This window comes from Berkeleyomyces rouxiae (genome assembly GCF_048999995.1).
Source record: "Berkeleyomyces rouxiae strain 22BRR77 chromosome Unknown BrBRR77_ptg000001l, whole genome shotgun sequence".
In the NCBI taxonomy this organism is placed as follows: domain Eukaryota; kingdom Fungi; phylum Ascomycota; class Sordariomycetes; order Microascales; family Ceratocystidaceae; genus Berkeleyomyces; species Berkeleyomyces rouxiae.
The window spans coordinates 3,819,722-3,833,798 of NW_027396491.1; the positions used below are offsets into that span (position 1 = coordinate 3,819,722).

Sequence of the window (14,077 nt, forward strand, 5' to 3'; positions counted from 1 at the left end):
TCGCTTTCGAATCAGACCCAATGGACGGTTTCTGGTTTGACTTGTTTGCTGGGTTTGGCTGGCGGGTGGCGGGCTCCGGAGAATTGTTTTTTTTTGGGAGAGGGGGGTGCCGGGGTTTGAAGGTTTATGCTGAACTTTGGTGATCAATAGGGCGGCGAGGATGTTTCTAGGCAAAAGCCGGACCAAGCTGCTGTTTCAGGGCATGCAGCAGGGCTGAGCAGGGCACGGGGATACTCTTGCTGGGATTGACATCGGAATTGGGCCTGAACCGACGGCTCGCGGGATTCAGTCCGTCCAGCACGAGGGGTTCTTTCGTTTTAGCTGAGGCGGACGGAGGTCTGGCGCCCAAGCAGTCAGTCACACCTTGGGCACAATAGGACTAGATGAGACTGAAGGAAAGAAGGGAGAGGCTTCTGTATCGACGAGAGCGAGCGTGCGTGGTATTCAGGAAAAGAGAGTTATGCATGATGACATCACCTGGCCCTAGGCGAGGGAGAGAAAAGCCAGAAGAGAAGGCTGGGGGTGTTTGTTTCTGGGACGCTTTGCCTGGGAATGGAGCGAGAGTCGCTTTATCTCGCGGGTGCACGAGCACACTGGGCGACGATGGCAGCTAGAGACGCCCAGGGTGCAATTTGGGCGGAGGTGTGAACAGAAGCACGGAGCCCAAGACGGTACGGTGCGGTATGGAGCAGGTGGATTGTGGCTCCCACACTGTATGTGTGTACATATGTATGTAGCATGTACAGGTCGACGTGCGTGCGCGCTGATGTGGACAACCGGGCAAGCCGCCAAGTCGGCCGGGTCATTGTCGAGACGGCGGTCTATGGTCTGTTCGTCTGGTGGGCTGGAACTGGGCATTGAAAGAAAAAGCGAAGCTGCATGACTAGTTAGTTAGTTGGCTACTAACTAGCTAGCTATCAATATTTGGGCGGTGATGCTGAGCCCCACTTTTTGGCGGCTGTATAGCTACTGTCCTTCGGGCCTGTCTTGGGGTAGGAGTCACCAAAAGATTAAGCCATTACAGGCCTTGCAGGCGTGCTTATGTACTGTTCTGCCTGTAGCCCACGCTGTCGAGTTTCCTAGACCCTCTGCAAACATATAAGTCACCACCCCCGCCTTTTACTCTTCTGCCCCCCCCCCCCCCCCCACAGTAGTTTGCTGCCTTTTATTACCCCTCGAAGCCAGGCCTGCCGTTCCCGTTGCCGTTCCCGTACATTTATTTTCACTTAATCGTTTTTCGTCTGCCTCCTTGACTTTCTTTTTCCACCCTACATTCCATTCCACATCACATACGCCCTCGCCGCCTTGAACCTCACCACCCGCCCGGCCCGCGTGCTGATTTCCTTCCATCTCCCCTCCACTTTCTTTCGCTTCTCGGCCATTTTCACCCGCCGCCTAGCCTCTGGGTCTTCAAATCTTCTTTGCTGCCTGCCCTGCTCTTTGTCCTCCACCACAACCACAACCACAACCACAACCACAACCACAACCACATCCGCAACACCGTCTCCAAAATGGCCGAGTTCGTGCGCACAGAAATCTTTGGCACCATGTTCGACATCACGTCCAGGTGCGTTGCTGAACCTCGCCGTGGCACCGCGTCGCCCAACTGTTCACCATACAGACAGCCGCCGCCCGGCTCTCGGGTCCCGTTAACCACCGGATACCACCGCATCCCCATCTCCGACTCTTGAAACCGGCACCTCCGTCTCGCGCGCGCTGTATAGCTGACATCATCCCCAACCCTCCAGATACACTGACGTGCAACCCGTCGGCATGGGTGCCTTTGGCCTGGTCTGGTACGCCCCCACTCCCCCAACTTGCAGTGTGATTGTGATTCGAGCTCCGCTGCTAACCAATCGTCCGGCCTCCCTCCGCAGCTCTGCCCGAGACCAGCTGCTCAACCAGAGCGTTGCCATCAAGAAGATAGTCAAACCTTTCAAGACCGACGTCCTGGCTAAGCGCACCTATCGTGAACTCAAGCTTCTGATGAACCTGCGCCACGAGAACGTAAGCATCTCCTGCTCCTGCCTTCCGATCCGACAAACCCACATATGTTCTAACCTTGTCGCGCTTCCCTCTCTTCAGGTCATCAGCCTCAGTGATATTTTCGTGTCGCCTAACGAGGACATGTAAGCTTTTTTTACCTTGTCGCTCATCTACCCGATGCCCTCCCCGCTAGATACCGGCCCAGTCCAGCCGGCATTAGCCTAGCCCGACCCCAAATATGGCTGGCCTTTTACTATGAGCCGTCAGCCCAATCAACCGCGAACCCCCACATCCATCATATCCCGCGGGTTTGGTGCTAACAACCCCGCCTAGATACTTTGTCACTGAACTGCTGGGAACCGATCTACACCGCCTGCTCACCACTCGCCCGCTCGAGCCTCACTTCATTGTCTACTTCACCTATCAAATTCTGGTGCGCTTGATCACCCCTCTGGCTTTGGCGTGCCTATGGCCTCTAACAAGAAACTTTTCTGTCTACCATACAGCGCGCCCTCAAGTTTGTGCATTCCGCCGGCATCATCCACCGCGATCTCAAGCCCAGCAACATCCTGATCAATGAAAACTGCGATCTCAAAATCTGCGACTTCGGCCTGGCCCGCATCCAGGACCCGCTCATGACCGGCTATGTTGCAACTCGCTACTACCGCGCTCCTGAAATCATGCTGTCGTGGCAAAAGTACGACGTTGCTGTCGACATCTGGAGTGTGGGCTGCATATTGGCTGAAATGATTACCGGATCGCCCTTGTTCCCTGGAAAGGACCATGTGAACCAGTTCTCCATCATCACCGAGCTTATTGGCAACCCGCCTGAGTACATCATTGGCGGTATCACTAGCGAGAACGTGAGTAAACTCAGGAACCCAACTACTCTGCGATAAACTCAACAATTGAGGCACATGACTAATTTCTTGCCCGTGTCTGCTCCGTTCTATCTCTACAGACCCTCAAATTCGTGCAGTCTCTGCCGGCACATGAGCCCGTGTCCTTCAAAACCAAGTTCCCCACTGCCACTCCCGAGGGTAAGAATACTTCCCCGAGTCTTACACTCCGGTTTTCTTTACTAACACCCAATATTAGCCATCGACCTGCTGGAAAAGTTCCTCGTCTTCGATCCTCGTCAGCGCTTGACCGCCACCGATGCTCTGCAGCATCCCTACCTCGAGCTGTACCACGATCCCGAAGACGAGCCGCAAGCGCCGCGCCCCTTCGACTTTGAAGACGGCATCAATGCGTCAGCCGAAATTTGGAAAGTCAAGATGTACGACGACATTTTGTCTTTCCACAACCGCACACAAGCCGAAGAAAATGGTGAGAACTATGACGAGCAGCAGGGTCAGGACCCCATGGACCAGTACATTAACCCGAATGCCTATATGGCTTAAAACACCCCCCTAAAGATGAACAAATCGAACAAATCGCCTACTCGCACCACATGGAGGACCAAATGGGCCAGCTCAAGAATTACACCGCCTCAATCGATCCCAACTTTGCCGCTGCAGCTGACAAGGTAGCCAACGGCTTATTTGAGGATGATGCCCGGCAGCAAAAGGCCGCAGGTCAGGTCGGGGCGGTGGGCCAGAATACCAGCCAACCGGCTCAAGCTCCGGGCCAATTCTAGGTGCCTCAGGGCTCGGGGCTTGGACGGAAGCAGCGGCAGCGTTAGATCTGGAACGGGGTGGTAGGGGACTTAGGGGGGAGGGGGAGGGGGAGGATAGAATGGGCCGGGATCTTGACTAAAGAGATGCTGCTTCCTCGTTTCTTTGTCGTACTCCTCTTCTCTTGTTGGCACATTCACCACAAACGCCTCGTCTTCCTCCTTTTGCCAGGGCAGTTCACCGCCGTTGAGAAAAAAGCAAAAAAAGTTTACATTTCAACAACACACTCGGCACTCTTTCTTCCCTCCTATCCCCCATTTTTTTTTCTTTTTCTTCTTTCTTTTCCTTGACTTTTCTGCCGTGTCACGCTTCTCAGCTTTCGGCCGTGGCCTTGACCACTTCAATAGAGCTCCGTGCTGCGAGTTCTTACGACGCTCACGATCTTGCTTATATCACCCCCCCCCCCTTTTTCAACATTTCTCTACTATACTTTCGTCTTCTTTTTTCTTCTCATACTGTCTTTCTTTTCCTGTACTTGGTCTTTTATGTTGCCTTGTTGTTATTTGTCGTTGCTTCACGTATTTGTTACTTCGCTCCATGTCTGTCTTGCTTCCTTTGTGCTTTCCCTTTCTCACCGTCACAGTCTGATAGACGTTGTTTTTCTTTGTGCCTCTCGGCAATGATAAAATAAGAAGAAGAAGAAAATTAAGCTTCAAATATGTACGCTTTCTATGTGTCTTGATGATGGTAATAGTAAGTAGTAAGTAAAAGTTAGTACGGCAGTATAGTAGCGGTTGTAAAAAGTAATAGTAGGCAGTATTGGCATGCCTTTGCTGGCAAACACCAAGAAATCATACAGTCTTGCAACACCATCTTTTCGCCCATGTCTTGGTTGTGTCCCCCCTTCCTCTCTCTTGTCTCCATCTCTGTCTCTCGCCACTCAGTCTGCCGCGCAAATTTCGGGGCCGTACGTCAGGATGTAGTTCCCTCTACGCAGGTTCGCCAAGTCAAAAGGCGCCGACCCGGGCGGAAAAGTGCCATTTACGGACCACAGGTCGATGAGCAACTGCATGGGCTCGAGCTCTTCGGGCAGGAGCATGTTGAGATTGAGCGCAACGAGGAGAAAGTGGGCAAAGCACGAGTTGAGCTGCTTCTCGAGGTTGAGATGGTAAAAGGGATCGACAAAGTGCGCCCAGTAGAGGTGTGCGTAAACGCGGAACATTTGCGAAAAGGTCGTCTTGCATGTCTGCTGAAAGTCGGCGGAGAAGCCGCTGCGCCCGCCCGCCCATTGGTCCGGCTCCATTTGCGCCATGGCGGGACTGTCGGGCTTGAGGGAGAAGGAGACGGTGTTGGGGTCCGTCGGGAACATGGATGTGTTGTCGATGCGGCTGCTGACCCAGCGCTGCATGAGCGCCATATAGCGGTGGGCGGGGAGCTCGGTCGGCTTGTATTGGCTGTTGAGCCAGGTATACGAGTGATTGCTGACGGGCACGGCCATCAGAGGTTAGCGCCATTGGTCTACTGCTCGGTGTTGGCGCTGACGTTGGCGTTGGGTGGGAAGAATGGAACTCGCGCCCCCGCGCACACAGGGTGCTGGACAACTCACCTGCCAGCCGACATTTTCGGGCATGTATGTTCATTGCAGATGGACAGTCCGTCGTCTTCTTTGTCGTACACCACGCGCACAAAGTGCCACAAGTTGCGAAACTGTTCGACGGCTAGAAGAAGCGAGAGACGGAGCGCAAGGCGTGCGCGCAATACGAGTTAGTGAGAGAGGCTCGGCCGACAATGCAATACCACACATACAAGGAGGTCAATTACCTTGATGCGCCAGCCATTCGCCCGGCTCCACAGTCTTGGGATAGTCGCTGAGCATCGTGAAGTTGCCCTTGACAATCTGCTTGCTGTATCCCGGGTGTAGCCAGTGCGGCAGCGGCCGTGGTATCGTTGGCGGAATAAGCACGTCGTCCTCGGGGGACGCGGGCGGTAGCATTGCCATGGTTTCGGGCACCAGGGGGACTCTAAGATGGAGATGGACGAGGAGGGGGGCGTGGGTGAAGAAATAGGCCGACCGTGGCAGAGAGAGAAGAGTATCGGTTGGCGCGGTCGCTGCGTGATCGGACGCAAGCTTCGGGCTTGTGGTGCGGTATATTGTAGAACAAGAAGAGAATAACTGTTTGTCGCAAGTTAGCACAAGCCAGCAACCCCGCGAATGGAAGAGACACAAATCTCACCGAGAGACACAGTTCTCAAGAGCCAGAGTGAAGGACAAGGCAATCAAGTAGTAAAACAAGAAAGAGTATATTATATAACTAGTGAGCAGCAAATGTACACGCGCTGAGGCCGTCTTAATCATGGAGAATTCATGTTTGAGAGTTCCCAGCATCACGGCAAAACACATTGAAACCCGCCTTGGTCGACTCTATTCTGGGCTGGCGCCAGGATTCTGCCGCCATCTTCACAAGCTCCCGCAAAGGCGGTGAGGATGTTTTGGCTGGCTGCATCCCTGTATGGACTGCTGCCCCCCAAACCAAATGCACGCCATGCCACGATGCAACTCGGGGATTAATGTGTCTGTTCTTTTCTGGCTTTCGTCTCATGATGGGTTGCCCGAAACTTCTCATCTCATATTTGATGTCTCGCTTATTTCAAAAGGCAAAGCTGCGAAGCCTGTCAAAACCTAGTCCAGTTCCCGGGCCGCCTTGTCTCAGAACCCAACCCTAGTCCATACACAAACCCTGGAATTATTTCTGCCGGCACCAGATCCCGTGACTTCGTGAGCCGAGGGAATTGAGGCTGCCGCGTGTGGCTGCGGCTTATCGCGTTGGACTCCCTTTCGCTATGACGTCGTCTCTTTGCGCCTCCACCGGGACTTGCACACTGACTACAGCAAACTTTTGCCTTCTTTCTAAGTTGCAGGCTCCAAAATAAACAAAAATGGCAGACTCGTCACAGCGCCAGACAAGGTCCAAAACCAAGTCCTTGATCACTCCTGAGATTGCAAAACGCATTGTGAGTCTTACTTATCCTTGTCTTCGGTGCTTCTTCTCAGATTAACATCGCCTCAATAGGAAGAGAATAGACTGCGTGCCAAAGACCTGCGTGAGAAGAAAGCGACAGAAAAGCTGCCAAACCCGACGGACAATGGGGCCACCCCCGGCTCTTCACAGTCAGGCTCATCATCAGCTGCACCGACTGGTCCAGCCTCTATAGCCGGCACCAAGCGCCCACGGACTGTATCCGGGCCACTGGACCTGCCCAGCAGCAACCGCGATGGCACCAAGCAAACTCCCGACGGCGCGCCGCTGCGCCCAGCAAAGAAGTTTGCCAAGTATGTCGAGTACAACATGAGCGCAATGAGCGACAACAAGGGCGGCTTCCTCTCCACTGAAGACGACCCGCACAACCCCGCTCTGCAGCCGCGCACGCGGCCCGGCGTCGACGGCCTTGCAAAGCCAAAGAATATGTCGGCGCGCGAGTGGGAGCGGCTTCAGACAATTCGGGATCTGGAACGTCGCAGGGTGGGACCCTTTGAGCCGGGAATCAGCGTCGTGGTGGAGGAGGACGCTAAGAGGTGTTGCGAGTGCCAAAGCCGGGAGATCGACTTTGTCTGGGATGAAGTCTTCAAAGTGTCGGTGTGTTCGCCATGCAAGGACAAGTTCCCAGAAAAGTACTCGCTGTTGACGAAAACGGAGTGCCGCGAGGACTACTTATTAACAGATGGTGCGTACAATGAGACTTGCCCCTTCACGCCATCCCTTCATGATTTCACTAACAAAGTTACTCCCCCGAACAGAGGAACTCAAGGACCCAGATCTCTTGCCCCATCTCAACAAGCCCAATCCACACAAGACGCACTGGCACGATATGATGCTCTTTCTGCGCTTTCAAGTTGAAGACTATGCGTTTGGCCAAAAATGGGGCTCGGCCGAAGCGCTGGATGCCGAGTTTGAAAAGCGCGAGGAGCAAAAGAAGCGCCGCAAGGAGGCCAAGTTTAAAGAGCGCCTACGCGAACTGAAGCGCAAAACCCGCACCGATGCCTTTAGACGCCAGGCTGCCGGTCTATCGGGGCCAACAAACTTTGGCGATAGCCTGGGCGGCGGGAAACATGTACATACCTGGGGCCGGGCGGTAGAAAATGAAGACGGGATGACGGTCAAAAAATGCCTGGAGTGCGATATGGAGGTTGAAGAGTTGGAGTTCTGATCTACAAAAAGATCATCAGAGCGGACGGCATTCGAAAATATCAAAAAGAAGAGCCATCCGGCAAAAGGAGAAGTAGTCCCACTGGGGATCGAACCCAGGACCTGTCCCGGATCTTCACTGCAGAGCATGTGAAGGGACCGTCATACCACTAGACCATAGGACTTGATCGTGAAAGATGGGCGTCATGTTGTAGAACATAGAATAATTCACGGGTAACCCTATTCGATATAAGGGTTGTTGGGCAATCATCGCTCCTCTAACTCCATGACCAAACGGAAGTCGACAAGGAACGGATCGGCGCTTGTGAGACCTTGCGAGAAGTTGCTGATGCCGAGGGTGTTGCCACGGTTGGAGATGCTGTTCATCCGGTTCATCAGCAGGCGGATAGTTTATGCGTATGCCTAGTCATTGGGGTTCGAGATTGGTAAACATCCACACTTCCCCTTTGCAAACTGCACATGGATAGTTCAGCTTCCGATCAAGCGATTGCTTCATAGTACTGAAGACGAGAGACTGAGATCCACGGCTTTCAAAGCTCTTTCGATACTGTGCAACATGAACATGAATTAAGTAACTATGGAGTTGGAAACTTTTGCAAAGGGTTAGGGTTCAGACCGCGTTTTCACATTGTCTTGCTTTGGTTTCTAAAGGTGTGCAACAGACTCTGAATAGTTGCATACTACACTACTGCAAGAGAGCTATGGCGCATGGTCTTCTAACATGCAGATATGTATCTATCTGTCGTACTCGTACTCAACCGTCTGAGTGGCTTGTAGTGAGTGTATGGATCTTGTGTAGACAATCTCGCCGCAGCCAGGCCTGTCCAGTCTAGACAAAGCCTTCGCCTAATCACACGTGGCCACAGCTTAGTAACTCCAGTAATACAAAAGAGAAACAGGCCAAGAAGCGACCAGCCAGGAGGAAAACTGTCCAAAAGACTGGCTGCTTGCCATGAGCCTGGGCTAGTGCGGGCCTTGTGGGCGGCTAAATTGCAACCCCTCCTAGAGGCCCCTCTGCACTGCAGTAGAGACAGACCTAAACCAGCAAAGCTAGCTTTTTCATGCTCCTCGCTCTTCATCCAGCCAGACGGCGCCGCTCAAGCTCAAAGCTAGAGCCACCAGCAAAAGCGAAAACCCGCACCAGGCGTGTATGTGAAAGCAAAAGCCTTCACCCGACCCCCGATTGCCGCCACACAAGCCGCCGATACAATTTCCTTTGCGAGCCGCCCTCGTCTGGCCAGAGAGCGCCGCCTTGTCGATACGCTCTGCTTGCACGCACGCACTCCACACCACAGGCCTGTCGGTCCCCCTCCATGCGCGAGGATCCCAGGAGAACCACACACCAACAGCCTTCCTTTACTCCCGCCTGCTCTCGTCTTCCCGCCTGCCGCAGCTCTGTTTGTTGTCTCAGCCAGCCATGGGCTCCAACATGGGAAACTCAATGAATGGCGGCGATGTCAGTGGAATGGGTGGCGTGCGGCCGTTCGCTACTGAGTACACACTTCAGGGTGAGACTGTCCAAACCCCCCCTCCGCTCCTCTGCCCCCCTAGCTAACAAGCCCGGCTCTCTCTTTAGGCGTCATGCGTTTCCTCCAAACCGAATGGCATCGCCATGAGCGCGAACGAAACACGTGGGAAATTGAAAAACAGGAACTCAAAAGTCGCATTGCGACCCTTGAAGGCCAGGGCCGCCGATCTGATGTGACCCAGAATGCGCTCAAGAAATACGTCGGTATCCTCGAGAAGAAGATCAAAGCCCAGACTGCCTTGCTGGGGGAGAGGGGCAAACCAGATACCGATGGCGAGCACGAAGAGTCGGGCGTTCTTTCTGACCGGGCCGCCAGACGGACCGCTATTCTGGAAGCCAAGCTAAAAGGTATTCAACCCTGATCCTGTCCTCTTCCTGCTTGGTCGCATGCTAATGTCTTTCCCTAGGCCCTGTAGCTCAAGCCCCTCCTGAACCTCCAGTTCTCGACGACGAACCCCTCCGAGTCGACATCAAGTCTATCCTCGACCAGTGCCAGGCTGAGTTCACCTATCTCATGGTCACGCCAGCCAATCCTCCTGCTCCGCGCGAATCACCGCCCTTGCCATTGGCCGAGGGCGACGCCGAGGGCTTTAATATTCCTCTGTCATATCCCGGCATGGACAACGCCCAACACCAGCAGCAACAACAGCTCCAGCAGCAGCAGCAGCAGCAATATCATCAGCAACAGCAACAGCAACAACTAATACAAATGCAACAACAAAACCGCCCACAGCACCCGCAACTAGCACAACAAGCGCAGTCTTCTGCCCCGATCTCACAAAGACAACACCAACAGCAGCAACAGCAGCAACAACAGCAGCAGCAGCAACAGCCTATAAACGGTAGTCCTCCCAACCGAGACAGCGATCTCGAACCTCCTTTGATGATGCGCTCAAATCAGCAGCACCCTATCAGTTGGCAACATCAACCCACCCAGCCTCATGATTCTCAGCCTCAAAACCACAGCGCGACCTCTACTGAGTCTGAAAACAAGACAGATTCTAATGACGGCTGGGACTTCCCTGAAAGCTCTGCTTATCCTGAGTCAAGCTCCGGGCCTGGAGCCACGCCCGGATCCAATGCCTCTGGTTCCAGCGAGACTGCCACTGAAATCAGTCCTGGCACCCAGACCACCATCCAGAGTCGGTCACATACAGATGCCTTTCCTACAGCTGACAGTATTCCCCAAAATCCAAGTCGCTCACACGGTCTTAAACTTCACTCAAGAGGTACCGGGTCCCGGAGGCAAAGCTTAGACCACCAGGCGGTCCCAATGGACTCAGCTGCCAATACTTCCGTTGGCAGCTTTAAGCTCCGCTATGGTCTGCGTGGACACTTGAATACTGTTCGAACAACCATTTTCTCCGGTGGTGGCAGTCCTGCTGAACCTGAAATTTGCACAGCTGGCGACGACGGCCTCATCAAACGGTTCAACGTCCCCCAGTTGAATGTTTTTGCTGGTAATGTTGTGGCCGAAACCGACGTCTCAGCCAGCTTTACTCACCGTGGTCACTCGGGCGCTGTTCTTAGCTTAGCCGCCTGGTCCCCCTCGCCCAATTTCTCTACGGGCGGCAGAGCTCTCGGCGATGGCTGGATCTTCTCTGGTGGTCAAGATTCAACGATTAGAGTATGGGAGCGCGGTCGGGTTGACCCCAAAGCCACAATTGAAGGTCATTCTGATGCTGTGTGGGCCATGTGTGTTCTTCCTGGAACTGTTGGCACTATATTTACCGATCCTTCTGCCCATGGCGGACCTGATCGCATTGTTCTTGTTACGGGTGCGGCAGATGGTAGCGTCAAGGTGTGGTCAGCCAGTCCCCCACCCAGCCTCACTTCTTCAAAGGCTGTTGGTAATCAGCGACCACTGGGCCGGACCCGCAACAACTCAGTCAGCTCGGGAAGTGGATTCCCGATATCGCCTCAGCCCAACATGACAACCTTTTCCAATGCGCCATTCTACCATTCCTTGATCAGCACTATCGAGTCACCCTTTGAGTGTGACTATGACAGCGATGGCAATGCTAGCGCTAAAGTCAGCCCAACATCCATCACACCCTTGGGCCCCACAGGCACATCATTTGTTGTTGCCTACTCGAACTCGGCGGTTTTGGTATATGATACGTGCACTGGTGAACAGGTTGGCGCCTGTGCCAGTCAAGAGACATATGACGGGACTATTGCCACTAGTCTGAATGCCGTGGTCGCAACAACGGCAGGCTTGAGTCACCAGACGTCGCAGCACGGCGAAGAGGAGCCAGCAACAGGTGCCACTGGGAGTCGCGGCTCTGCGGGATCTGGCGTTGAAGGCGTAATCATCACTGGCCATGAAGACCGTTTTGTGCGGTTTTACGATGCCAATAGCGGTAAGTATTTTGTTCTTTATACCTTCTATTTACTGTAACCCACTAACCAACTATCCTAGGCCAATGCACGTATAGCATGTGGGCGCATCCCACTGCCATCTCGTCTCTCTCACTCAGCCCCGACGGCCGTGAACTAGTCAGCGCCGGCCATGACGCATCGCTACGATTCTGGAACCTTGAAAAGCGCAGCTGCATGCAGGAGATCACGTCGCACCGCATCATGCGCGGTGAGGGAATCTGCGATGTCATTTGGAGTCAAGATGGCAAATGGGTTGTAAGCGGTGGAGGTGACGGCGTAGTCAAGGTGTTTGCTCGGTGATCAGAGGAGACTAGTTGGAAAGGCCGTCAGGGATAAGTGTAGATGTGTTGTGGATGTTGGTATATATTGATATCCGGGAGGCTTGATGAGTAGTGAAGGCCTCCTTGTCTGATTTTACATGGCTTTTTTCTCTCCTTTTTTTTATTTTTTTTTTATTTTCATAACCCCATTTTCTCACGTCTCAAATGCGTATCGATATAATATTATGTGATATTAGATTATGTCTATGGTATGGAGCGGAGATTTGTCATGATAGTCTTGGAAGTTGTCGTGGTTGAAGTAATAGAAGGACTAGTAATACAAGTTGCGCGTGGTGGTACAAGACCACAAGAAATTAATGCGCAAGGAGAGGAAAAAGAAAAGAAAGATGTCTAGAAAATCAAACACGCCAGCGCGTTATGTGAAGCCGAGGGCGCGTTCGTATAGTCAGAGGCGATCGAACTCGGGCAAAGTTGACCAAGGGAATAAGAGACTAGGCGTCTCCATGCTACTGAGATGCAGCACCTGGATTCCCTGTTTCTGCTGCCATTGCAGCTGTCTGGGCCGCATGTTCGCGCAACGCCCCCTCAATCGCTCCCTGTCGCAGCTGCGACTGTCCCTGGACAGCTCGCGCCTGGTCGCATAGAAGCCGCGGCAGCTGCCGCTGCTCCAGGTGGTGCTCCAGGTGTTGGTTCGGGTGTTCGCGCCCGTGCTCGTCCTGTTGATCTCCGCGCGGCGCATCGCCCGCCGGCAACGTTCGGCCGAGCGCATGGCCGCGCGAAAAGCCGCGCAGGCGCAGGGCACGACGGACCGCCCAGACGGAGCACTCGATGCCGAGCGCGGGCGCGATGCCGGCCCACGGCAGGGCCTGGTTGGCGGGCGAGCCGCGCACAAAGGCGACGACGCGGTCGACCTGGGCGGGGCTGAGCAGGCGTGGGCGGCCGCTGCGCGGCGCAACGCGCGCGGTTTGCTGGCGCACGGTGTAGCGGACTTGCGAGAGCGATACGTGCAGCTGGTGTGCAATCTGTGTCAGCGGGATGTTGGTGGCGCGCAGTGCGAGGATTTGGCTGCGTTGGAGAGACGAGAGATGGGGGGCCATTGGGAGGAGGGCGTGGGCTTGTCTGTGTCGAGGAGGGCGGAGCGGAGGCTTTAGGCAAGGGCGAGGAATGGGTGAGTAGTGCTAGAGACCCGAAAGGAAGAGGAAGATCAACACGTTCTGGTGAGCGCGAGAATAGTACTAGAACAATATTGTTTTCATGCGGTTGCTGAGCACTGGCTTACATACACAGGGGCTTAAATTAGCAGGCGGACGTCACTTACATGATTAGGGTCTGCGTTGTGTAAGGGTTATAACGGTCTTGGGTACCAGGGAATGGTTATTAGACGACAAATGGCTACAGAACTACTATTGTGACAGCCTGGTTCAATGTTGGGGCGTGTTAAATGTGCTGCCAGAGTATGTCTGACTATTCCGGCATAAAATACCAGCTTGAGCCCTGTAAGAAGACGATGGCTGTTGGGCACAGAAACTCACGGCCATCTTGAATCGTCCCAAATCCGTGTGTGATGTAGGAATCCCGAGCCAGGGAATATCAGGAGTAGGACTTACCAGAGTGGAATGAAAGGTTGCTACTGTGCCTAGCTGCCTACGCACTGAGGGCTGCGCGAGGAAGCTGTTTTGGACATGAGTGATGCAACGAATGATTATCTTCACCTTCTATAACACGGGTCTTCTTGTCGGGAAAGGTGGGTCCTGGGGACGATGGTAGTGACGTCGAACCGGTACATGTATATGAAAAGAACAATAGAATTAATTTCCCATATCCAGAGCAGCTTGTTGACCTCTTTTCTCTGGACCTTGCTTTTCTTAATTGTTATCATTTAGACTCTTGCGCGCCAGCCGCTTCCTCAGCAAACCTCGCTTTGGACTCAGCATCTATACAAGTCAGCAACACTCCAGGATATCAGATAACCTTCCTACTCAGCGAACTTCAAAGCAACTCTCACTTTGTGAGTAGTTGGAAAGTTTCGATACATTGGAACCCTAAAGCTAGCCTTGACGGACACAGCTCTTCAACGTT

General features: G+C 53.7%; 5 protein-coding genes across 5 annotated transcripts; 3 read left to right on the top strand and 2 right to left on the bottom strand.

Moving 5' to 3' along the window:
* Positions 1-1,511: 1,511 nt before the first annotated feature.
* Positions 1,512-3,389, top strand: BROUX77_001077 (uncharacterized protein; the record flags this gene model as incomplete). Its single annotated transcript, XM_073745466.1, has 8 exons — positions 1,512-1,567; positions 1,749-1,796; positions 1,878-2,007; positions 2,086-2,129; positions 2,320-2,419; positions 2,493-2,849; positions 2,948-3,026; positions 3,085-3,389. 8 exons carry the CDS (start codon positions 1,512-1,514, stop codon positions 3,387-3,389), a joined length of 1,119 nt encoding a protein of 372 aa, XP_073609312.1.
* A 1,153-nt stretch (positions 3,390-4,542) lies between these two features.
* BROUX77_001078 (uncharacterized protein) lies at positions 4,543-5,601 on the bottom strand (the record flags this gene model as incomplete). Its single annotated transcript, XM_073745467.1, has 3 exons — positions 4,543-5,083; positions 5,209-5,320; positions 5,424-5,601. The coding sequence occupies 3 exons, from the start codon at positions 5,599-5,601 to the stop codon at positions 4,543-4,545; spliced, it is 831 nt and encodes a 276-aa protein (XP_073609313.1).
* A 938-nt stretch (positions 5,602-6,539) lies between these two features.
* BROUX77_001079 (uncharacterized protein) lies at positions 6,540-7,808 on the top strand (the record flags this gene model as incomplete). Its single annotated transcript, XM_073745468.1, has 3 exons — positions 6,540-6,614; positions 6,674-7,325; positions 7,399-7,808. The coding sequence occupies 3 exons, from the start codon at positions 6,540-6,542 to the stop codon at positions 7,806-7,808; spliced, it is 1,137 nt and encodes a 378-aa protein (XP_073609314.1).
* Positions 7,809-9,224: 1,416 nt separating this feature from the next.
* Positions 9,225-12,017, top strand: BROUX77_001080 (uncharacterized protein; the record flags this gene model as incomplete). The annotated part of the gene is made up of 4 exons (XM_073745470.1): positions 9,225-9,315; positions 9,384-9,683; positions 9,743-11,698; positions 11,758-12,017. 4 exons carry the CDS (start codon positions 9,225-9,227, stop codon positions 12,015-12,017), a joined length of 2,607 nt encoding a protein of 868 aa, XP_073609315.1.
* A 487-nt stretch (positions 12,018-12,504) lies between these two features.
* Positions 12,505-13,095, bottom strand: BROUX77_001081 (uncharacterized protein; the record flags this gene model as incomplete). Its single annotated transcript, XM_073745471.1, has 1 exon — positions 12,505-13,095. The coding sequence occupies one exon, from the start codon at positions 13,093-13,095 to the stop codon at positions 12,505-12,507; it is 591 nt and encodes a 196-aa protein (XP_073609316.1).
* Positions 13,096-14,077: the final 982 nt, after the last annotated feature.